Source organism: Rattus norvegicus, chromosome 7 (genome assembly GCF_021556685.1).
Source record: "Rattus norvegicus strain SHRSP/BbbUtx chromosome 7, alternate assembly SHRSP_T2T, whole genome shotgun sequence".
Lineage (NCBI taxonomy): Eukaryota > Metazoa > Chordata > Mammalia > Rodentia > Muridae > Rattus > Rattus norvegicus.
In genome coordinates this window covers 141,100,916-141,123,981 of record NC_141540.1, presented here as the reverse complement: position 1 = coordinate 141,123,981, position 23,066 = coordinate 141,100,916, and the positions used below count along the sequence as shown (strand labels likewise).

Here is a 23,066-nt window from a genome sequence, read left to right as displayed (position 1 = left end):
CATAGTTCCATGAGAGTGACCACTCCCTCCCCTTGGCCTGACCGGCTCTCCCTAGACTCCACCTCTCCAGAGACTTTCCCCACCACCTCAACCCTGTACACGGTGACCAGGCCTCACACACAAGGACACTTTCCATGATACAGTGTGCAAGCATTAGCACAGCCAATGTATGGATAAAGCTATGCGTGTTTCCCGGGATTACACGCCGTGAGGTTTAATTAAGAAAGGCTGTTCCCCCGGTGTACACCGGATCAGCAGCCATGCAGTTCATTAGTACTGAGTGCCTGCTACACGGTTGTGTCACCTCACTGTGAAGGAAGGAAGGAGAACACGCAGGCTCGTGGTGTGGAAGCCAAGGAAGGTTCTGTGTTTCAGACATGGCATTAGGTCAGTGAGGCAGTCTACAGATTCGGGTGTTAGGTTCAGTAGTGTCTGTGTAGAAGGACCACTTAGCAACCTCCTGCAGCGGAGCCCCCACTCTACCCAGCCCAGGGGAACGCAGGAGCATCCTGCATCTTCCCTTGTTACAAATGGGCATCATCCGAGTTTGTAAGTTTCCCTGGATTGCCATCATTATTAGATTCCTACTTGGCATGGCTTTTTTTTTTTTTTTTTTTTTCCGGAGCTGGGGACTGAACCCAGGGCCTTGTGCGTGCTAGGCAAGTGCTCTACCACTGAGCTAAATCCCCAACCCCTTAGCGTGGCTTTTTAAGCAACAAATACATTCTTGTCCTTCATCAGTAACGTTCCAGAGGGGCCTTCCATGCAGAAGGGATGAGGCAGAAGGATTGCAGTTTTGAGCACAGACACCGCTGCATAGTAAGATCCTGCCCCACCCCCCAGAAAGGGTTTCACAGTGTACCCCAGACTAGCCTGGAACGTGGGGTCCTCCTGCCTCTGCCTCCTCGAGTTTTAGACTGGCATCATGCCCTACTTTTTAAAAGGTCATTTTCTTTCTTTTTAAAAAGGTTTATGGGGTTGGGGATTTAGATCAGTGGTAGAGCGCTTGCCTAACAAGCACAAGGCCCTGGGTTCAGTCCCCAGTTCCAAAAAAAAGAAAAAAAAAAGGTTTATTTGCTTTGATGCGTATGAGTGTTTGCTCACGTGTATGCACGGGCACTCTATGCGTACTCCGTGCAGAGCTGCCATGTGGGGGTTAGGAAGCCCCGTCCTCTGCAAGAGCCGGTCCCACCCTCTTTCTACAGTTGTTTGCTTATTTGTATCGGTGCACACACTTGTGGGGAACAGAGGAGTTCCCTCTCTTCCTCCACTGTTTGGGTTCGAGGGTTCGAGCTGAGGTCAGTTGGCAGCCAGCACCTCCACCCCTGAGCCATCCTGCCTCCTCCAGATCCCTTTTCTAAGGAAACACATGTGGTCCGCGCCACTCTCTGAGAGACGGTGGCCACATTCTTGCCCAGAGCCTGGTTAGGATTCTGTCAGAGCCTGTTGATGCAGGCACGGCTGCTGCCTGTGTGCACAAGGTCCTGAGCTCCAGGGGGATTAAGTCAGAAGAAGACAGCAGCGGGGTAATTTTCAGCTAATGGTGTGGATTTAGAAAGCTACTACTTAACAACGCAAGTTACACCATGCAGCCTGATCCGGAACACAGCGAGAAATTCCTTTTTCTGACGATCAGCACCGAGAAGGACGGCGCCGGCCTTCCTCGAGTCCAGCCTCTGGCTTTATTTTTTGGGTGCATCGAAGAACCGAGGTTTGATGTAATCCTTATACATAGAGTAGAGGACACCTGGAAAAGAAAGCCATCCCCACATCAGTAGTGTCCGTGAGAAGCAAACGCTGACATTTTCCCACACGCTTTCCCAAAACTAGCACAACATTGCAAAAGAAAGGGACAAACAAAACCCCCTCAGTAAGCTTCCGCTTGGCTCACGTAGTGGCTGCAGAATCACATAACACAGGCATTGACACAGGCCTACCTACATGTGCACACACAAACCCAAACTCATAAAAATGCAAGTTCTGTAAAAATATTTTTTTTAATTTAAAAGATGATAATACTTTGAATTTAAGCTGTCATAACACTATCCCCAAGTTTAAGTTTTGTTTTGCTTGTTTTTTTGAGTCAAGTGTTTCTCTGCTGTAGCCCTGGATCCCCCTAGAACTCACCACGTAGCACAGGCCGGCTTTGAATTACAGAGATCTGCCTGCCTCTGCTCCCCCAGTGCTGGAATTAAAGGTGTGTGCCACCACGGCCGGCTGAAGTCGGTGACACGTGCCAGCAGCTTAGCAGTTGGAAAGCAGAGGCAGGAGGATCAGAAGGTCAGCATGGCGTTTGACTTCACCCTGCCTGAGCTGCATGGAATCCTGTCTTGACAACAGGACAAATCTTGGGGAAAGCAAGTTCAGACACAGACGTCTTAGTTAGCCAGCCATGTAGTCAGCATCCACCAGTGCTCAGTATTCACGGAATGTGCGTGACTGATGGAACCCCTGCTCTGGGGTTAGGACCAGTGGGTGAATTAGCTGGGAGATGAGGCAGGTGGTTCTAGCAGTCTGACGGACACGGTGTATTGAGAAAGAGAAGCAGACGGGAGGGCGTGGGGAGGGACTTCCGAGAAACCTTGGCAAGGAATTCCAAAAGAAAGAGGAGTGCAAGACTCAGGTGTGGGACTGGGGAGATGGCTCAGTGCTCTTCCAGAGGTCCTGAGTTCAAATCCCAGCAACCACATGGTGGCTCACAACCATCTGTACTGGGATCCAATGCCCTCTCCTGATGTGTCTGGAGACAGTGACAGTGTAGTCACATACATTAAATAAATAAATAAATACTTTTAAAAAGACTCAGACTTAAGGCACAGGGTAGATAGTTGTCTAAATCCTTCACGTCCTCCAAGACTGCCTGCTCTCGTCTTCCTGGGGTGCACAGAAGACAAAGGCTCCGTGAATTCTTCTTGTGGCTCCACGTGACGGCACACTGAGGCAGACGCCGCAAACATTTTAGAGTGAAATGCTAAAATTGCTAGAATTGATACTGCACAGAATTCAAGCCGAAATGTCTTCTTTTTAGCCAAACTCACTGTAATTGAAATGGCATTCTCAGGGCTGGAGAGGTGGCTCAGTTGGTAAGAGTGTCTGCCTAGCACGACAAAGCCCTGGCTTGGTCCCCAGTACCACATAAACCAGGCATGGTGGCACACACACACTTGTGATCTCAGCACTCAGATGGCAGAGTCATCCTTGGCTACACAGGGGGTCTGAGGCTAGCATTGGACCGTGAGACCCTGTCTCAACACACGGTGAAGAAAATCTCAGGTTCAGAGAGAATTCTGGACTCATTTCTTTTCTCGTCTTGTCAACCGTCTGACAACCTCAGTTCACTGACACTTGTTACTTCTCTGGTGATCCAGCTAGAACTCTAAGCGGGATCTCGTAGTGTGCTGTCCATATCTGTACTGTTACAACTCCATACACTAGCAGTGGACCCCCCTCCAGCTTTTTGTCCAGTTTTTGTTTGTGAGCTCATGTGTGAGCGTGAGCGTGCCGTCCCACAGCCTGTGGGCGGAAGGTAGAACAGCCATGGGTGTTGGTTCTCCCCTCTACTTTGAGACAGGGTCTCTCTCTGTTGTCAGATCCTACATACACCAGGCTAGCCAGCCCGCCAGCTCCTGGGATCTCCCTCCAGCTCCCATCTCACCACAGGTACCCAGCTCTACGTGAGTTCTGGGACTCTGACCTCAGTTCTAGCATTTGTATGGCAAACTCTACCATCAAGACACCCTCCACCTCTCCAACCCATCCCGTCTCTCCAAGCCACCCCTGCCTCTTCAAACTTTTGAATTGTATACAAACAAATATGTTGAACACCACTGTGCCTTTCCAAGACAAGATTTTGATAGGTAACCCAGACTCTGACTAACCTCAAATTGGTAGCCTCCTGCCTCAGCTAGTATTACAGGCACGTGCATTCATTCTTAAACTATAAATTAAATATAAGCAGCCCACATTATTTTTTTTTTGATTTATTTATTTATTATATATAAGTACACTGTAGCTGTCTTCAGATACACCAGAAGAGGGCATCGGATCTCTTTACAGATGGTTGTGAGCCACCATGTGGTTGCTGGGAATTGAACTCATGACCTCTGGAAGAGCAGTCGGGTGCTCTTAACCGCTGAGCCATCTCTCCAGCCCAGCAGCCCACATTATTAGCAGAGCAACATTATTTTTTTTTTTTTTTTGGTTCTTTTTTTCGGAGCTGGGGACCGAACCCAGGGCCTTGTGCTTCCTAGGTAAGCGCTCTACCACTGAGCTAAATCCCCAGCCCCTATTTTTTTTATTTTAACCTGTTTACTTTTAAGATGGGCTCTGGCGGTCTGCCCCATGTGGTCTCTAACTCCTGGACTCCCGTGATCCTTCATCATTCTCTGACAGCTGGAACTGCAGGTGGGAGCTACCACATCTGGCTAGCTTTTGTCTTCCCATATCCCTAAGGACCTCTTTATACATAGGATGTGAGGTCTATAATTCAAAGAGTTTGTTGGGGGCAGGGGTCTCACGTAGCCCAGGCCAGCCTTGAACTTGCTTGTAGCTGAAAATGACCATGAACATCTGATGGACCTGCCTCTGCCCAGGGAGTCCTCGAGTCACAGGTATGTGTCCCCATGCCTGGGTTTTATGCCATGTTAGGGTTGAAACCCAGGGCTTCCAACATCCTAGGCAATCACTCTACCAGCTGGGCTCTATCCCTAGTCACGGAGACATTTGAATGGGGACTTCTGTCGGTCTAATGTGAGGTTAACAGTTTGAGGCTAGAGTGATGGGCCCATTTCTCTCTGAGCCTCAAGTCACAGGCTGTAGGATAAGATAACAGCTCCATCATAGACACCAGATCTGCTGGGCTACTGTGTCATGGGGATTGGTCTGGTCCTTGCCCCAGGAATGGACAGAGCTGTAAAAAGCTTGCAACTACGGGAGAAATAACAGCCCTGTGGCGGATAAGCCTCCTGGGTCACAGCGGAAGCTCACGCAGTGAGAATCCAGCTGGCATCAGAGGCAGTTCTGTGAGGGGCCACACCCTAAACTCAGGGAACCTGGGGCCTCAGAGCCAGGTGCTGGGGTAACCTCAGATTGTATCCCAACACAGCAGGCGGATTAAACTGTTAGCGACAGCAGATGGACAGGTGAGGGAAATGCGTGTATTTACACAATAGGGTGTGAGGTTGCGTTGTTTTTTGTTTTTTGTTTTTTGTTTTTTGTTTTTTGTTTTTTTTCAGCCAAGTGTTCTGTTGTTTGCAGCTGGAGGTGGCCATGTTAAACAGATTGTGATTCTACACACACACACACACACACACACACACACACACACACACACACACACACATGCAGTTGAAGTAAAACCATCTAGAAGGAAAAGGGGGACTAAGGGAGAGAAGGTGAGGTTAGGGAGGGCATAGAGAGCACGTGCTCAGCCCACGGTAAATACATGTATGGGAACATGTCAACAAGCGGGGGTAAGGGGCTGTAAGTCAGGTGACTGGCGTTGGGAACGCCTTAGTGCTGGCTGTTCTGTCTGCTGAGCTCTCTCTCTCCCTCAGCTTTGACCTCTGTCCTCCATCCTCCATACCAGTGTGAGACACGCCAAGAACTCAGGAATCATTTGCTTATTGTGTGTCCATGTGTGCGCCACAAGACCAGTGCAGGGGTCTGGGAACAGTGGGTCTCTCCTTCCAACACGTGGGCCTCGGGAATTGAATTCAAGTTGCTGAGTAATTTCGCCTGTTTGGGAATCGCATTGGATTCCTATTTTCTTTTCCTAGCCCTTTGGTTACTAAATGCTGCAGCTTTTAACTAAGTCCTGCAGGAGTCCAGCTGCATGCTCCAAGTGATCTGTCTTCTACCAAAAAAGCTGTGTGGGGACACTGAGAAACATTGCTGGTGTCCCCAAAGCCTGATGAAGGCCTTCATGTCCACAGTCCCCCTAGAAAAGGAACACGTGGCTCACCCTTGTGGTAGAAGCAGACAGTTAGGATGGCATCACTTGGCCCTCTACCATAGGGCCCTTGCTTCACAGGCCATTGGACCAGTGTGGCCCTCCTGACAGGCGCTGGCGAGCGGCTCAGTGCAGAGGACATCGGGTTCCTCAGCTGGACCACCTGGTGTGATCCTCAGCCACTGTGAAAGGTAGACAAGAGAACCGCTCCACAAGGTTGTCCTCTGAACTCCACTGGCGTGCCCTGCATACATACGCCCACGTCACACACGATAATAATGTGTCTTGAAAGAACTCCGACGGCCGCCGAGTATATACATTCCAGTGACTCTTTCCAGAATTAGAGAACACCAGGTTTGGGGCAGGCTGTGTGTGAAGCAGGCCCTCTGCAAAACACACTGACCTCCACCAGCTCGGAACCTGAGCAGCCCTTTAAACTGTGCCAGGGCAGGAATCAGCCGGCTTATCACCGGTACTTCAAAACCCCCACAAACGTGCTTATCTTCCTTATGGTGCACAGGATTCCTGGTAAATGGCTACAGGCCTCTCCCGGGAAAAGCTAAAGAGATGCTTACAATATGTTTGTTTATGTATAGCTGTATATGTACACTCATGTTACATGGGTTCACATGCATGTATATTTACATAACACATATGGTTGTATGTGTGTGTGTGTGGTGTGTGTGGGTGTGTGGGGTGTGTGTGTGGTGTATGTGTGTGTATATGTGGTGTGTGTGTGTGTGTGGTATGTGGTGTGTGTGTGGTATATGTGGTATATATGTGTGTGTGGTGTGTGGTGTGTGTGTGTGTATATGTGGTATGTGTGGTATATGTGTGTGTATGTGGTGTGTGTGGTATGTGTGTGTGTATGTGATGTATGTTTGTGTGTGTATTTGGTGTATGTGTGTGTGTGTGGTATATGTGGTGTATGTGTGTGTATGTGGTGTGTGTGTGAGTGTGTGTGGTATGTGTGGTATGTGTGTATGTGTGTGTGTGGTGTGTGTGTGTATGTGGTGTGTGGTGTGTGTGTGGTGTGTGTGTGAGTGTGTGTGGTATGTGTGGTATGTGTGTATGTGTGTGTGGTGTGTGTGTGTGTGGTGTGTGTGTGTATGTGGTGTGTGGTGTGTGTGTGGTGTGTGTATATATGTGGTATGTGTGTATATGTGGTATGTGTGTGTGTGTATGTGTGGTGTGTGTGTATGTGGTATGTGTGTATATGTGTGTATGTGTGGTGTGTGTGTGTGTGTGTGTGTGTGTGTGTGTGTATGCATGTGTAACAGACATGTTTTGGGAGGAAGTCTTGGGATGTGAGCTAATGCAAGTACAGGAGTGGCTGCCAGGCCAGAGCTCACTGCTGTGTGCTTTAAGTTTAAGCCTAGCCTTTTGCCCTTCTGTGCTGCCCCCACTGTCAGTTCTAGGGCCACCAGAACTGGGTAACCAGGGCCTGGGATCCATGGCTTAGCCTATGCTGTCACTGTTTGAACAGATGCTGTCACGGTAATCAAGCTTGCCTTTGCCAATCAGATGTTACCAGTGACCTCCTTAAGATCAGGATCTCCCCGTCCCTGTTGACTCCAGGGAGGCCGGCAGCTCACTGCAGCATTCTCAGACTAAAGAGAGCGCTATCAGAACTCTTGTGAAGTAGCCAGGACTACCTGTCCGTGGGCATTTCCTCCTCCCTGATACAGGGAGCGGATATGCTGGGGGAGGCAGGATGAAGTCACCCTATCTCCCTCGTCCTTTGGCTGTCGGCCTCTATGGCGGTTTCCCAGCCTCACGACTGCCAGCCAGGGCTAGATTTCCTTGCTGTCCGATGCTCTGTACACCGGGGGCCGTTTGGCAACCTCCCTGATTGCTAGAGTTACCTCACTGCCTCCCACTCCCAACAGGACAGACAAAAATGTCCCCATATGATACCAGATTAGATTTTCCTGAGGGAACAAACGGCTTGTCGCTTCCTGAAAGCCCACAGGGGCTGCCACACTGTGAACCTTTGGAGAACCAAACAGCAAAATCCCCAAAGCTTTGGGTTCCTCACTTCTGAGCCTCTGCAGCAGAACATGGGGGCACACAAGGTGGGCGGAAGAATGGCTGACCCAAAGTGTGCTCAGAGGGCTCTCGGGAGACCAGGTGTCCGCTGAACTGTGAGAAAGAACTTGGCTGGACACCCTGAGACCCTGAAGACTGACCCAGGCAGTGGTAAGGACAGAAGCTTTGCTTATGTGTCTTTTTCTTTTCTTTTCTTTTCTTTTCTTTTCTTTTCTTTTCTTTTCTTTTTTTCGGAGCTGGGGACCGAACCCAGGGCCTTGAGCTTGCTAGGCAAGCGCTCTACCGCTGAGCTAAATCCCCAACCCCGCTTATGTCTTTTGACGGCCATGACGGTGGATCCCTTTGGCTGTGACTGGCCAGGAGTGCTGGCTCCATGTAGCTGAGGTAACTCTGGAAACTGCAGTGGTTGCCCTTGAAGTTGGGTCTGTGGGTGATGACAGCTTTGGCTGTGCGGCTTTGGAGGAATGGTTTAATAAAGGAGACAGGTTTGGAGGTGGGGAACTACAATGACTTCGGGAACTACAACAATTACATCTTCGGATTTGGGGCCCACAAAGACAGGAAACTAAAGCGGGAACCTGTCCTGTGGTGTGGAGGAAGGCCAGTAATTTATCAAACTCCAGACACCGGTGACCAGCTGCTCTCTCAGCAGGAGAAACACCTGTGACTGTGCCAGGGGCCTCATTGCTGCAGGAAACAAAGTTTAGCCCGAGGAGAGAGCCAGAAAGAGAGTTTCAGTGAACTGAGAAGCACAGACCGCGTGAATGGGGCCTCGCTGCTGCACAGGCAAGCATTAGCCTGTCACTCATGGGAAAATTCCTCAGGAACTGGGCTATGACTGACTGTGGTCTGATAAGGGCGCCAAGTCCATGTGGCTTTGGTTTGGTTTAGTTCTATTTATTTGGTTGTTTTGGGTTTTTTGAGACAGAGTTTCCCTTTGAAGCCCCAGCTATCCTGGAACTCACTCTGTAGACTAGGGTGGCCTCGAACCCAGAGATCCATTTCACTTGCCTCTGCCTCCCTGAGCCACCACTGCCCGGCTGAGTCAATGTTTTTAATGTGCCTGTCTAGGCCCGACTGTATAAAGTTCCTGTCCTGGGAAGACAGCTCCTTTCTCCAGCAGTGAGATTAGGGTCCCCTTGGAGTCCTGCCGGGTTGGATTGGGAACTTCGTAACAGTTTCTTGGGTGAAATGACCTTGGCTCCAGAAACGCTGGTGTAGTTGAACTGACAGTTCTTATTGTCAAGTTAGAAAGCTCACATTGATTCGGCCAGTTAAGCGTAATCTATGGAGCAAAGCATGGGGCACACATACTCCCTGCACCAGGAAGCCTGAAGCGGGAGGATTTTAAAGGGTTTCGGTACCACCTGTGCAATACATTAGCTTAATAAAGGTCCACAGGGAAACAGCTAACCAGAACCACTGTAGGAATCTAGTCTGTCCTGTGTATTCTAGCTCCGGTTTGAAAGTTCTGAATTGTCCTGTCTCACAGCCATCTTAGCCAGGCATGTGCCTGAAGTCTCAGAACCAAGGAGGATTGTTATTTTGAGTCTGGCCTGGACTAAGTGATTTCTGAGGCCAGCCCAGACTGCCTGTCCTAAGCAAACAAACCTTGAAAACTGCGGGTTTGTGTAACGGTGTGTAACTGTGATCCCAGCACTTGAGAGGCAACGATAGGAAGACGGCCATAAGCTGCCAGCCAGCCAGGGCTACGTAGAGAGCCAACCAAAACCTAAATGGTCAGTGCTGGACAGTTTCATGTCAACTTGGCACAAGCTAAAGTCATCTGAGAAGAGGAAGCCGCAGTAGAGAAAAAGCCTGCAGAAGATCAGGTAGGCAAACCTGTAGGGTGTTTTCTTCGTGATTGATGGGGGAGGGCCCAGCCCATTGTAAGCGGTGCCATCCCTGGGCAGGCCATGAGGAACAAGCCCAGTACACAGCCCTCCATGGCCTCTGCATCAGCTCCTGCCTCCAGGTTCCTGCCCTGATTAAGCTCCTGCCCTGACTTTCTTCATTGATGGGCTACAGTGTGGAAGTGTAAGTCACATAAACCCTTTCTTTCCTCCCCAACTTACCTTTTTGGTCATGATGTTTCATCACAGAAATAGAAAACCTAACTAAGCCACTAGTTGTTTCTTTGTAACTAGTCTTTCTAATCAAGGCTAATCTTTCCTAGCTAAATACGTCGGCCACTGGGCAAAGCTTCAAACCTGGGATGGAAGCTAAAAGAAACTTCCTCCCACGTAAAATAGTAACTACGCCTGCTCATGAGATAGGCTGGGGGCTGGGGGACACGGTCACTGCTGTTAGTGGAGCTGTGTAGGGTCACTGCTTCATCTAGAGCAGCGGTTCTCAACCTGTGGGGTTCCACCCTTCGAATGACCCTCTCACAGGAGTCACATACATTTCTCCTGCATATCAAATATTTACAACTCATAACAGTAGCGAAACTACAGTTACAAAGTAACAACAAACACCGTTTTATAGTTGGGGGTTACTACAACACAAGGTCACAACATTAAGAAGGTTGAAAACTGGGTTGGGAAGATGGCTCAGCGGCCAAGAGCACTGACTGCCCTTCCAGAGGTCCTGAGTTCAAATCCCAGCAACCACATGGTGGCTCACAACCATCTGTAATGGGATCTGATGCCCTCTTCTGGTGTGTCTGAAGACAGCTACAGTGTACTCACCCACAATAAATAAATCTTAAAAACAAAACACAACAACAGAAAAAAGAAGGTTGAGAACTGCTGTCCTAGCAGATGGCCACCATCCCTTTAAGGCCTGGCGGTTTCGTTGGGTTTTATTAGGCGAAAATCCTAAGAAATTGAGAGGCCTCACCTCTGTTGGCTTGCTTCGTTTAAGATTTGTTTTTATTTTCTATATCTGGGTACCTGAATGTGTGGAGGCACACTTCAAGTATACCTGACCTCCAAAGGAGCCGGAAGAGGGCGCCAGAACCCCCAGAATTAGAGTTACAGATGAGAGTGAGCTTCCAAATGGATGCTGGGCTGAATCCTCTGCATGGGCAGCCAGTGCCCATAACTGCCCCCTCTCCCCAGCCAGTGCCCTTAACTGCCCCCTCTCCCCAGCCAGTGCCCTTAACTGCCCCATCTCCCCAGCTAGTGCCCTGAACTGCCCCATCTCCCAGCCCCCAAGGAAATCTGTTTATCTCCTCCTCATATCATTTCAACCCAATATTTATCTTCTACCAAGAATTTACAGAATAAGTAAAACAAAATGCGCGCGCACACACACACACACACACACACACACACACACACACACACACCCGTGGAGGACAGTCAGACCTAAGAAAAGAGGCAGGCAGCTTACCCAGAGTCACGGCCCCCACAGCACATCCTTGGGCAGCCACCCGCATGTGGATGAGATGGAGGGACATCTTCTGATCTCTTCTGGAATTTAGCTTGTAAAGACCATAGGACAGCACAGCCACAAAGCCCGCCATGCCTGTGGATTTAAAGAGGAATTAGGGAGCTAGAGAGGTGGCTCAGTGGTTAAGAGCACTGGCTGCTCTTCCAGAGGTCCTGAGTTCAATTCCCAGCACCCGCGTGGCAGCTGTAAGTCCAGTTCCAGGGGATCTGATGCCCTCACACGAACAGACATGCAGGTAAAATACCAGTGAACATAAGATAAAAATGAATTATATATTTTTTTTTGGTTCTTTTTTTTTTTTTGGAGCCGGGGACCGAACCCAGGGCCTTGCGCTTGCTAGGCAAGCACTCTACCACTGAGCTAAATCCCCAACCCCGAATTATATATTTTTAAAGAAGAAACCCATTTGTTAAAAATCTATAGCACAGCTTATGGGCTAGATTTAAAATAACATGAATTAGATTAACAAGAGGCAAGAATTCCCCTTAGCCAAATGGCTGTGTATAGGATAACTACCTGCACGACAGACAAGATGTAGGTTCAGTAGCCCTCATCTGACATGCTTTGGTCAGAGGTGAGGGTTGTGGGTGTTTTAGATTTTGAAACATCTGCATTACGAGATGTCAGAAGCCATCTAGGAAAGGCTATGCCAAGTGAGTTTTCTGGAGATGGCCACCATTTTGCATGGCTGTGACAGGTGCGCTCTGGGATGCAGGTCCCCAGAGATGTCATCCAGGACTGCTCCTTGATGGTCAGATGCCCTTCCTGTCACTGTTACACAGCCTCGTGAGTCCCGGCCATCAGCCCACCCTCCTGGGTGATCTCCTGCAGAATCAATGTGAAGATGGACTTTCATGTAGTAATGCTGTGAGGTCAAATCAATGATTTCATAATTCCCATGTTGATACAAGTAATTTCAGGCCCCCCATAGATGGAGCTGCAGACAGAGCTCTGTAAACCTTCATGTGCCACGGGCTAATCGCACTGGAAAAAAGAAAGCAGGCTTGGAACAAATTTACGATTATGGAAAACATTCCTTCTAGGTTAGGAATGAGGCCACTATCTGGTAACTAAGGGCCATAAAACCTGGAATGGGTGGGGTTGGGGATTTAGCTCAGGGGTTTGGGGGTTTAGCTCAGGGGGTTGGGAATTTAGCTCAGGGGTTTGGGGGTTTAGCTCAGTGGTAGAGCGCTTGCCTAGCAAGCACAAGGCCCTGGGTTCGGTCCCCAGCTCCGAAAAAAAGAAAAGGAAAAAAAAAAAAAAAACCCAGAATGGGCAACTTATTGTAGGTGCAAAGACAGAAAATAAATGATGGACTAATCTATCTGTACAAGACTTTAAAATAGTGAGACACAAGGCAGATAGTTTGTCTCTTGACAAAACTGTGCTAACTTGTGACATAAAAATTATTGCTATAAACTTATAATGAACTTACAGAGCTAGAAAAAGACAACATTTAGTTGGGTACTAGTCTTAGTGGAAAAACATGAAAACAGTTCTGACGTAACCCCTTAAGTCTTGCTGATGTATAACATGAATTATTGCCTTAAACTTACTACGAACTTACAGAATGACAAAGTATCCATAAAATCATGTGATCAGTTATCTGTTCTGCCAGATATAAGTGGTTTCCCCCACTTTGTGCCCAACTCTTTTCCTTTCTCTCTGACTCACAAGAGTTAAAAAAACTCTTACCTGATTAGTAAAAGGTCCTGCAAGTCAAAGAGAAAATGACCCAAGCAGCTAACTTCTTAATTCCCTGTTGCTATCCGCAGGAATTAATCACCAGAAACTAGCAGCTTTTAGCCACGGAATAGCAAGAGGAAGCTAAATTTCCAGAGGCCATCACATCAGTTTCTGGTCCCCGGCACGGTAAGGGAGAGTCATGAGGCCAGAGATCATCTCTTCATCTTCTCTGTGTCCCACTGTTTTCCAGCAGGTCCACTATTCGAGCCCCTCTCCCAGAGTTACAAATCTCACCTCCGTCTAGAGACCGCCTTTTCTTCATGAGACACACTGGAGTCCATTCTGTTACCTGATCCTGTGCATGAGTATAAGGGTAGTTATAGTTTGATTCCTTGACAGAATCTGTTGCTTTTCCAATGGAGGCAGCTCGGCAGAGCTGCGTTTTAGACCATCCAGTCACTGCTGGGTTCTGCAAAGCTGCCCTTGTAGCCCTGCAGAACTGTGTAACGTGCCCTGCCCCCAAGCATGCTCTCCATGGGAACTGACCCCCGATGGGCCTGCGTCCTTGTGATTGATGCCAATAGATGGAGGCAGGTATCACACACGTCTTATCTTTTTGGAAAATCAGCCACTGCTCACCTACGTGTGGATACTTACTCTTTTTTTTTTTTTTTTCTTTTTTTTCCGGAGCTGGGGACCGAACCCAGGGCCTTGTGCTTGCTAGGCAAGTGCTCTACCACTGAGCTAAATCCCCAACCCTGTGGATACTTACTCTTATGTTGTTCATGCTTCTGCCCGACCTGGGCAGGCTTTCAGAGATGTGATACGGCATTTGTTTTACTGTTTAATAATCTCAGGAATGTCGGGGACTTGGAAGCAGACAATGCTCCTGCCTGAACACCAGAAGCTTTTAAAGACTGGAGTTTGACTTTTGATATCCACCCTCCACTGACATCCCCTATAGCTCACAGGGACCGGTTATTATGGGATGAGCCCATCAGACCTTGAAGGCACAGATATCTAAATTACAAAACAGAGATTATATACATGCTCACCTCTTTATCATATTTTATAAAACAAAGTATTAGTCCCTTTAAAAAAAAACATTTGAAAATAAAATTACTCCGAACCTTTAATAAGATAAAAAGACCTACTATGTGGATAATAAAAAAGACGGGATGTGTTACTCCAGGGGAAGCTGTGTGTATTTTCACACAGACTAGTTGATTGTCCCAGGCTCCCCCTCTGACTCTGAGGTGGAGACTTCCACCCTTCCCACTTCCTCCTGCCCACCTCAGCTGTCAAGCAGACTCCCAAGGACGTGGTTCCTGGTGCACCGTTGTTAGATGAACCATTCTAATTCTGTGTTGTTTCACCTTTGCCAATCGAGATACCCAGGGGATACAGGGGATATAAGAATTGCTAGTATGGGGGTTGGGGATTTAGCTCAGTGGTAGAGCGCTTGCCTAGCAAGCACAAGGCCCTGGGTTCAGTCCCCAGCTCAAAAAAAAAAAAAAAAAAAAAAAAAAAAAGAATTGCTAGTATGGGTCTGTGGGATTTTCTATGGGATTGTTGTTTGATTAATTGGATAAATTCCACCATGTGTCCTAACTTTTTTTTTCCCATTGTATGTTAGCCACCTTACGTTGTGCTACCTGTTCATCCCTCACAGTCCTGGTATGAAGTTCCTATCATGCATGCACTAAAGCAAGCCACCGATTTCCTTTTGTGGCCTACAAGATGTATAGCTGACCTCACCCTAGGCATCTCAGCCTTAACTACTGTTAAGGGTCTGGTGCCTAATCCAGCAGGTACACACTGCTGACCATGTAAACTCCTTGACCCAGAGTGTTTTCTTAACATTGATTACTCAGGATAGGACTGATCTGAGAGACGGACAGGAAGCAGAAAGGGACTTGAGCAAGTGGGCAGACGCAGCCACGTGGTGGTGCTCAGATTGTAGGCATTTGTGTGGGCTCCTGGGATTGAACTCAGGGCACTGGGCTTGTGTGGTCAGCACTGTTACCCCGCTGGGCCGACTGCACAGACAGAGCGGCTCTTAACTGGGATCCTTAAGGTAGGTAAGGTAGCCCATGCCTCTGTTTCCAGTGTGGGAGGTAGGGACAGGGGTTCAAGGTTCGTGTGGGCTGCTTGAGCACCCTGGGCTACATGAAACTGTGTCTCAAAAACCTAAGCCAGATTATCTTAAACTAAACTAAAAATAAGAGTATTTTCAGGGTCAGCATTTCAGTTTGGGCTTTTACTGGAAAGCCCTGAGCCCTCTGGGATAGCTGTGTTTGTGATTTTCCTGAGCCAGGTGTTGAACGGTGTATGCTTTGAGGCTCTCATCTTGGTCAGGCCTCATGCTATTGACTGGCCCAGCACAGCATCCAAGCACAAGTAGCTTTGGCCTTATCTCTCCCATCACCCGATAAGGACTAGATCAGAGAGGAATAAAAATGTCGTTCTTGCTAAAAAGGAACAGAGATGAGTATCATGACAGAAGCCTGTTGACCTGTAAGCAGAGGCAGGGGGATTGCTGCAAGTTTCAGACCACCCAAGACTATATAACTATATATATAATTATATATATGTGTATATATATATTTATATATACATATATACATATACATATATATGTATACACACACATATATCTTTAGTACGAACTGAACACACCTGGACTTGTGAGCAGGAAGTGCGTGGCTCTGGGAAGAGCTGTGAGTCTCCAGAGGTTCAAGAGGTCAAACCCTTCTCTATCCCCGTATCAAAGGGTGTTTGACTGCTGTGTGCTGTGACAACCTGGGCAAGCACCTTTAAAACAGAGCTCAAGTGAATGGGAAAGACGCCGGGTCTTAAGAGATTTTAAAAACTAGGAGGATTTAATGTACGGCAGGCCAAAACAACTACGTAACAGGCAAAGGAATGATTATTTGCTATAGATCGTATAAATTCTTGGTATGAAGAGCTACCTTGAATTTGTATATCACACGTCACACCAGATGTACTCATTCCTCTCTCTGTAGATAGGTGAGAGTTGAATGAAAAACAAAGCAAAAATACAGAGGAAGAGGAGGCAGAAGAGGAGGAGGAGGAGAGGAGGAAGAAGAGGAAGAGGAAGAGGAAGAGGAAGAGGAAGAGGAAGAGGAAGAGGAAGAAGAAGAAGAAGAAGAAGAAGAAGAAGAAGAAGAAGAAGAAGAAGAAGAAGAAGAAGAAGAAGAAGAAGAAGAAGAAGAAGAGGAAGAAGAAGAGGAAGAAGAAGAAACAGCATATTCCTAGCACAGAGAAGGCTGATAGACAAGGACGGGAAACTGCGGTGACGGGACAATGGGAGGCTCTTGACTGTCGATTGTGTGGATCTTCTTCTGAGGAGCCCACAGGGTCGAGTGGATTGCTCTAAACCCACGGTCACACAGATGAACCTGACTAAACTCAGTGGCTCTCAAAACAAAGCAAGGGGGTTAAAGAGAAGGCTCAGCAGGTAACGGCACGGGCCTAACCTGAGTTCGGGCCCTCAGACACACATGGTGGAAGGAGAGACCTCACTCCTGAAAGTGGCCCTCTGACCAACCTGTGTGCTGTTGTATGCCTGTGCCCACACATGTAACACATATAACACACATGTAACACACATGTAACATACACACACGCGCGCGCGCGCGCGCTCTGAGTACAGGAGGTGGCTCTGGGAAAGGAGGCCCTTTCTGCCACAGCGGAGTTGCATCGCCAGGGCCCAGAAGGAAGCAGGGGACAAATACTTGCACGCCGTGTCAGACCTTCGCCCACTTGCAATGTCAACGTGCCTACACTGAGGAATTTAAACTATGACAAACGTTGTTTTATAAACTACAATGACAGTCATGAACGTGGGAAGAGGACTTTGTAGGGGGAGAGGGTAATGAATGGGAGAAAGATCGGAAGGAGTGGTGTAGTGATCGGAATGTGCCGTGTCCATATATGAACCTGCCAAAACCAAACTCAGCGGAAGTTATTAGAAATAGAACTTTAGGAGTTGGGGATTTAGCTCAGTGGTAGAGCGCTTGCCTAGCAAACGCAAGGCCCTGGGTTCGGTCCCCAGCTCCGAAAAAAAGAAAAGAAAAAAAAAAAGAAATAGAACTTTAGGGGGTTGGGGATTTAGCTCAGTGGTAGAGCGCTTGCCTAGCAAGTGCAAGGCCCTGGGTTCAGTCCCCAGCTCCAGAAAAAAAAAAAAAAAAAAAAAGAACTTTAAAGAAAAACAGAAATCACTGAGAGCGGAAGACAGGGCTCCAGCGTCAGGAGTTCTCACTGCTCTTGCAGAGGACTTGGGTTCAGTTCCCAGCACCCACACGATGGCTCAACCCTGAAACTCCAGTTCCAGAGGCTCCCAACACCCTTTTGTGACCTCCAGGGGCACCTGGCACATACATGATGCACAGACAGACAGACGGAAACACCCACGCACATAAAAATTTAAAACCAGATCTAAAAATATTTAAGTAAAAATCATCTTTAAAACAGTGTTGTTCTCCTTTGGGGTCTCTAATCATTCCAGTGATTTTTGTCAGCAGTGAGAGTCTGGGTTACTGTAGCTAGGGCTCATAGTGCCTCCTTCCACCTTACCTTAAACAAACAGGAAAACCCAGGACAGAACATGGTGTGCTTGCCTGTATTCCAGCACTTGGAAGGTTGAAGCAGCAGGATCAAGGACTTAGAGGCCAGCATGAGCAAGACATGGAGACGACTCCAAAAGGCAAAAACAACAAGTCTTGGTGTTAGCATTTGCCTAGCATGAGCAAGGCCTCTGGACTGGTCACAAGCACTGAAAAGAAATACTGTTTCAGCTGTTGGAGAATTCATGATTTCCATATATCTTAGAATAAGCACATCTTTTGTGCCCATGTGCGTGTGTACAAGTATGCATATACCTCTGCACACACACATATAGTGGCCAGAGGACAGCCTAAGGGGGTCACTCCTCACGTGCTGTTTACCGTGCCCTGGAACTCACCAAGTAGACTAGACTTGGCCAGTGAGTCATGCAGATCTGCCCGGCTCCACCTCCCCAGAACTGGGGTTCCAAGAGCGTTGTCTCGACAACTTTTTATATGGGTTCTGGAAGTCTAAGTCAGACCTTCACATTTGCAGGGCAAGTTCTGTATCCACAAAATCCTTGTTGGGATTGTAACGGAATTACATTAACCCTACGGATCCATTTGGGGAGAAGTGACCTCCGCAGTGAGAGCTTTGCTTTCTTTATAAACCCAGCTGTTTCATGTGAATGGGGTTTTGTTTTAACCCCAGGTGTGACTAAGAGGCTGCTTCAGAGCAGGCGACTATGATTTGTCTCGTGCCCCAGGAGGGGGGTGATTTCTGCCCAGCTGAAGATAGCTTATGTTTGGAATTCTAGGAACTTTCCAGAGGGTATAAATGCCAGAGCTCCTAGAGGCATGGGCGCACTCCTGCCGCTGCTGCTCCTGACTCCTGCTCCTGTGGTTTTTCATAGCTGTGAGCTATGACGAGAAGAAGAAATTGATATCCCAGTGACGATGATCAACACTGCCTACAAGGAACTCGATGCCCCTGATCAGCAGGAAGCAGTTGAACACCATCAGTGTCCCCTTTCCCCTCAACCTTCTTTCTCTCCTACCTAGTGCTGGGGGATTTGAAGGGATTAGGGTAGAATAGGGTTGGAAGGGAGCAGAGATACAAGAATATAAGACCACAGCCAAAAAAAGCACACCTGCAGACCTCCTTACTATATTAATGTGTGTATGTATATAGTATGTATGCATATATGTATATATTACTAATTACTAATCAATGAACACAGTAAGTAGTGTACCCATTCAGGTCATTTGATTCATTTCATTAGCATTTTGTAATTGTCAGCATAAAAGCGCTAGTTTATAGCTAAGTATTTTCTTTTTTTTTAAGATTTATTCATTTATTATATATATAAGTACACTGTAGTTGTCTTCAGACACACCAGAAGAGGGCATCAGATTTCTTTACAGATGGTTGTGAGCCACCATGTGGTTGCTGGGAATTGAACTCAGAACCTCTGGAAGAGCAGTCAGTGCTCTTAACCACTGAGCCATCTCTCCAGCCCGTATTTTCTTTTTTTAAAAGATTTATTCATTTATTATATATATAAGTACACTGTAGTTGTCTTCAGACACACCAGAAGAGGGCATCGGATCTCATTACAGATGGTTGTGAGCCACCATGTGGCTGCTGGGATTTGAACCCAGGACCTCTGGATTAGCAGTCAGTGCTCTTAACCACTAAGCCATCTCTCCAGTCCAAGTATTTTCTTTATAATGTCTATAAATGGATTTCCCACCCTCCCTAAACTGTGGGTTCTGTGTGTTTGTTCACAGTTTAAGGAACACAGCTAATTTTTACGTGGTATGAGAGACCACGCTGGGACAGGTGTTTCTAGGGCTAGTTGATATCCGTATCCTTCATGGTCTGTTGGGCCAGCGGGGAGAAGACCCATAGCAAATGATCACAACTCTGTGCGTGCCTTATAGGCTCGTTAGTAAATGCAGCTGAGTAAAGTGATTAGCGTGCAGGCTGTACAAACAGCAGTAAGCAAGCCAATAAGGTAACGGTGGCAGGGCCAGTGAGTGGGCTCGGTGGGTAACAGCCTTTGCTGTGCGAGCCTGCGGCCAGAGTTCAATTCCTGGCTCCTACGCAAGGGTGGAAGACAACAGCTGACTCAGCAAAGTTGTCTCATGACCTCCACACACGCCCCTTCCAGATCTCTCTGTCTCTCTGTCTCTCTGTCTCTGTCTGTCTCTGTCTCTCTGTCTCTCTGTCTCTCTGTCTCTGGCTCTCTGTCTCTCTCTGTCTCTCTCTGTCTCTCTCTCTCTCTCTCACACACACACACACCATGAGTGTGCCATGCAAGCACACTCGTTCAGAGTCCCAACCCAGTAAGTCAGATTTGTAATAATGGAAGTGATTTCAGATCATCAATAGAAGTATCGGTACATAGTCCACGAGACAGTCAGTCCTGTGGCAGAATAACCTGTATCGTTTAAATCACAAAACTTCAACAATACGTACAAATTTTATCTTTATTTGTTTTCTAATAAAAACCTGAGTCTCTTTCCCTGGCCAAGCCCAGGTTCTGTGCTCACTGAGAAGCTCTGTCTGTCCCTTTGGAGATGAAAGTCAGCTCGCCCTCCTGTTTTTCCGTGTCTCTCTGGCTGCAGGTAATTGGGTTTGTCGGGAACACTTTCATCTCTCTGCGCTAATCACTTGCTCTCCAGGAACACTAACTTAATGTGTAGCAGACCAGCAGCTGATCTGTTCATTACCGGGGTCTGTTCACATTGCACGGAGGGGCTTGGTTTGTCTTTGTTCCCCTCTTTGAGGCAGGAGCTTACGTGGCTAGCTCATGCTGGCCTTGAGCTTACTCCTCGGTGGTGATGACCTTGAGGCTTGGATCTCCCTGGGTGCTGTCGAGATCTGCCACACTGCTTTATTCCATATGGAGATTTGAACCTGCAGCTCTGCACGTGCTAGGCTAACTCTACCAACCAAGCTGCATCCCAGCCCCCAAGAGCTAAAAGTTTCCATTATACCTGACAGCGACGGAAGGAAGATCCGTAACACCAAGACTTACAACTGATGCACAGAGCAGACAGACAGACGGACAGTTCCAGCTGACTCTCAGGATGCTAAACTGCCCCAGTCCCCAGTCAGAAACCCATGAGCCCACCAAGCGAACTCTATTTGAGCGACTGTGAACTAATTTTAGACAGACTGGAGGGGTGGTAAGATGGCCCAATGCTGCCGTGCCTGATGACCTAGGTTCGATCTCTGGAACCCACAGGAGAAGAAGAACCAGTTCCCAAGAGTTGTCCTCTGACCTCCATATGCATGCTGGGGAATGTGTGTAACCACCACCACCAGAACAAGCTGGGTGGACCCCTGCTGACACGTGTTACGTTGAATAAAAGTATAGCTAAAATCCACCAGTATCTGAACTAGAAAGTCCCTGCAACTGGAGGTGGGGCTGGGAGGAGGGGGAGCTTCACAGAATCAGAGAATGCATGTGGGGGTGGGGCGGGCTGGGGGTGGGGGGAAGAAAGCTATTTTCCACCCTGGTTTTCCTACAACTCTCAAGGCAGTACTTACCCACAGGGACGAAGGGGGAGTCTCTCGATTTCCTGAGGAGTCGGGACAACTGGCCTTCGTCCTCAGCTGCTGACCACTCATCTGAAGACATTTCTCTCTGCCAACAACAGAGAGAAATCATCCTTCCGAGAACCTGCCTCCTCCTTGCTCCACTACTAAGTGTTCCTTCCCCTGCCCTGTGTCTGATCAATGGAAACAGGCAGCCGTCCTTTCCTCCCTCACACTTTCCACTACAGAACCCCCATATGGCAAGAGGTTAAAATATACGTGGCAAGAGAAACCATCGTCAGAGTCCTTGAGAGCAACACGCCTGGATTCTCATCCCAGTCCCCTTTCCCAGGAAGGCACTTGAAGTCACCCGGGACCTTAGGATTTCCCTCCACACACAGACCACAGGCTTCCTCTTTCAGAGCCAATGCAGAAAAAAAGACGTTTTCTGATGTACAGGGAGGGGAGACTGAGACTGCAGGATGTGCAGGGCCTTTTGAACAGTTCAGTTATCTACTGAGCCCCACCGTGCGTCAGGCCAGACTAGACAATGGGAAGCCATTGTCCTAAACCCCGGGGTTGAAAGAACTCCCAAGACAACTGAATTGCAACAGGCTTAGTGGTTCTCCAGCTTGTCCGAGCAGCCCTCCCCTGTATGGGCAATGCATACAGTGCATAGTATTCAAACACAGTAGCTGTACTGTACGGATGAGATTTCAACAGAAAATCAAACCCAGTGAGAGGCGCCATACCTTGTACGTGCTGGACCCGACCCCAGTGCTTGCTGACTGTCTCCTGCTGCTCTTTGATCAGCACAGGTTTAAGGCTGTCCCTGTCCCTGCAATTTCCAGCTAATTCATGATCATAGGAAAGCTGAGAGACAACCCCGAGGGTGTGGCCATGTGGTACTGGCTGAGGTTTCTCATCCCCTGCTGAAGACCCACTAGCAGCAGGGCCTTGCCACAAATGTTAGATTTGGAAGATAATATGTCTGTTCATTTGTTTTGTTTCTTTGTTTGTTTGTTTGTTTGTTTGTTTGTTTGTTTGTTTTGAGACAGGGTCTCACTATGTAGCCTTGGCTGTCCTGGCACTCTGTAGACCAGGCTGGCCTTAAACTCAGAAATCCACCTGCCTCTGCCTCCCAAGCGTTAGGATTAAAGCATGTGCCACCATTACCCGGCTAGAAGAAAAAGTGTTTTTCTAAAGACCTTGGGAAAGAGTGCAATTGCCAAAATCTCACGACTCAGGGGTCTCGGAGGCCTCTGTGACTATGACTCTTAGATATCCCTGCTGGGGTCTGAAGGGAAGGAGGGTGCAGGATTACTGTAGGGGTGGGGGGAAGGGAGGCCGCCATCCAAGGCCAAGGCCAACCCATCCTTTAGAAAGTCGCACAATTGGGACTCTGGGCTGCATGGAACAACACACGTAAATATAAACAAAAGGACTCTTAACACAGTACAGCTGGGGCTTGTAGTTCAGTAATGGAATGCTTGCCTCGCGTACATGAAGCCCTAGTACAAAATAAAAAGGCACCTAACGGAAAAGGATGATGATATACAGCAAAAATGTCCTCCGATAACCAGCGGACAGCAGGCGAGGATCAAGGCCAATCTTCGAACTCCTCAAGAGCTCTGGGCGCCTGTTTGAGTACAGGGAACCTGCGTCCTCCTCACACCTGCACCAACACGCAGGCCAGCAACATCCCTTATAAAAGAGCCCTGAGCCAATCCACAGCAGGGTGCGCATCCGGGAAAGCGCTGAGAGCTAACTGAGGAGAACATAGCGCCCTAGGCCAGGAGCGGTGCATCTGTCCATCTGTCAGGTTGTGACTGGCAGCCCTGGCGCTCTCGTGTGGGCGGAGATGTCCCTT

The 23,066-nt window shown here is 48.1% G+C and overlaps 1 protein-coding gene and 1 long non-coding RNA gene across 3 annotated transcripts; one reads left to right on the top strand and one right to left on the bottom strand.

Moving 5' to 3' along the window:
* Window positions 1–1,044: 1,044 nt before the first annotated feature.
* Higd1c (HIG1 hypoxia inducible domain family, member 1C) lies at window positions 1,045–22,029 on the bottom strand. Of its 2 annotated transcripts, NM_001432215.1 has the most exons (4): window positions 21,949–22,029; window positions 21,209–21,305; window positions 11,336–11,470; window positions 1,528–1,747 (listed from the first exon to the last, which is right to left on the bottom strand). In NM_001432215.1, exons 2-4 carry the CDS (start codon window positions 21,297–21,299, stop codon window positions 1,683–1,685), a joined length of 291 nt encoding a protein of 96 aa, NP_001419144.1. In that variant the 5' UTR covers window positions 21,300–21,305; window positions 21,949–22,029; the 3' UTR covers window positions 1,528–1,682. The 2 variants fall into 2 exon arrangements, with proteins under 2 accessions (XP_087411429.1, NP_001419144.1); XM_087555303.1 differs by lacking the exon at window positions 21,949–22,029 and having other exon boundaries at window positions 1,045–1,747; window positions 21,209–21,436.
* LOC148004984 (uncharacterized) lies at window positions 20,193–21,045 on the top strand. The gene is made up of 2 exons (XR_015626035.1): window positions 20,193–20,280; window positions 20,904–21,045. It is a non-coding gene; the product is annotated as an uncharacterized LOC148004984 (long non-coding RNA).
* Window positions 22,030–23,066: the final 1,037 nt, after the last annotated feature.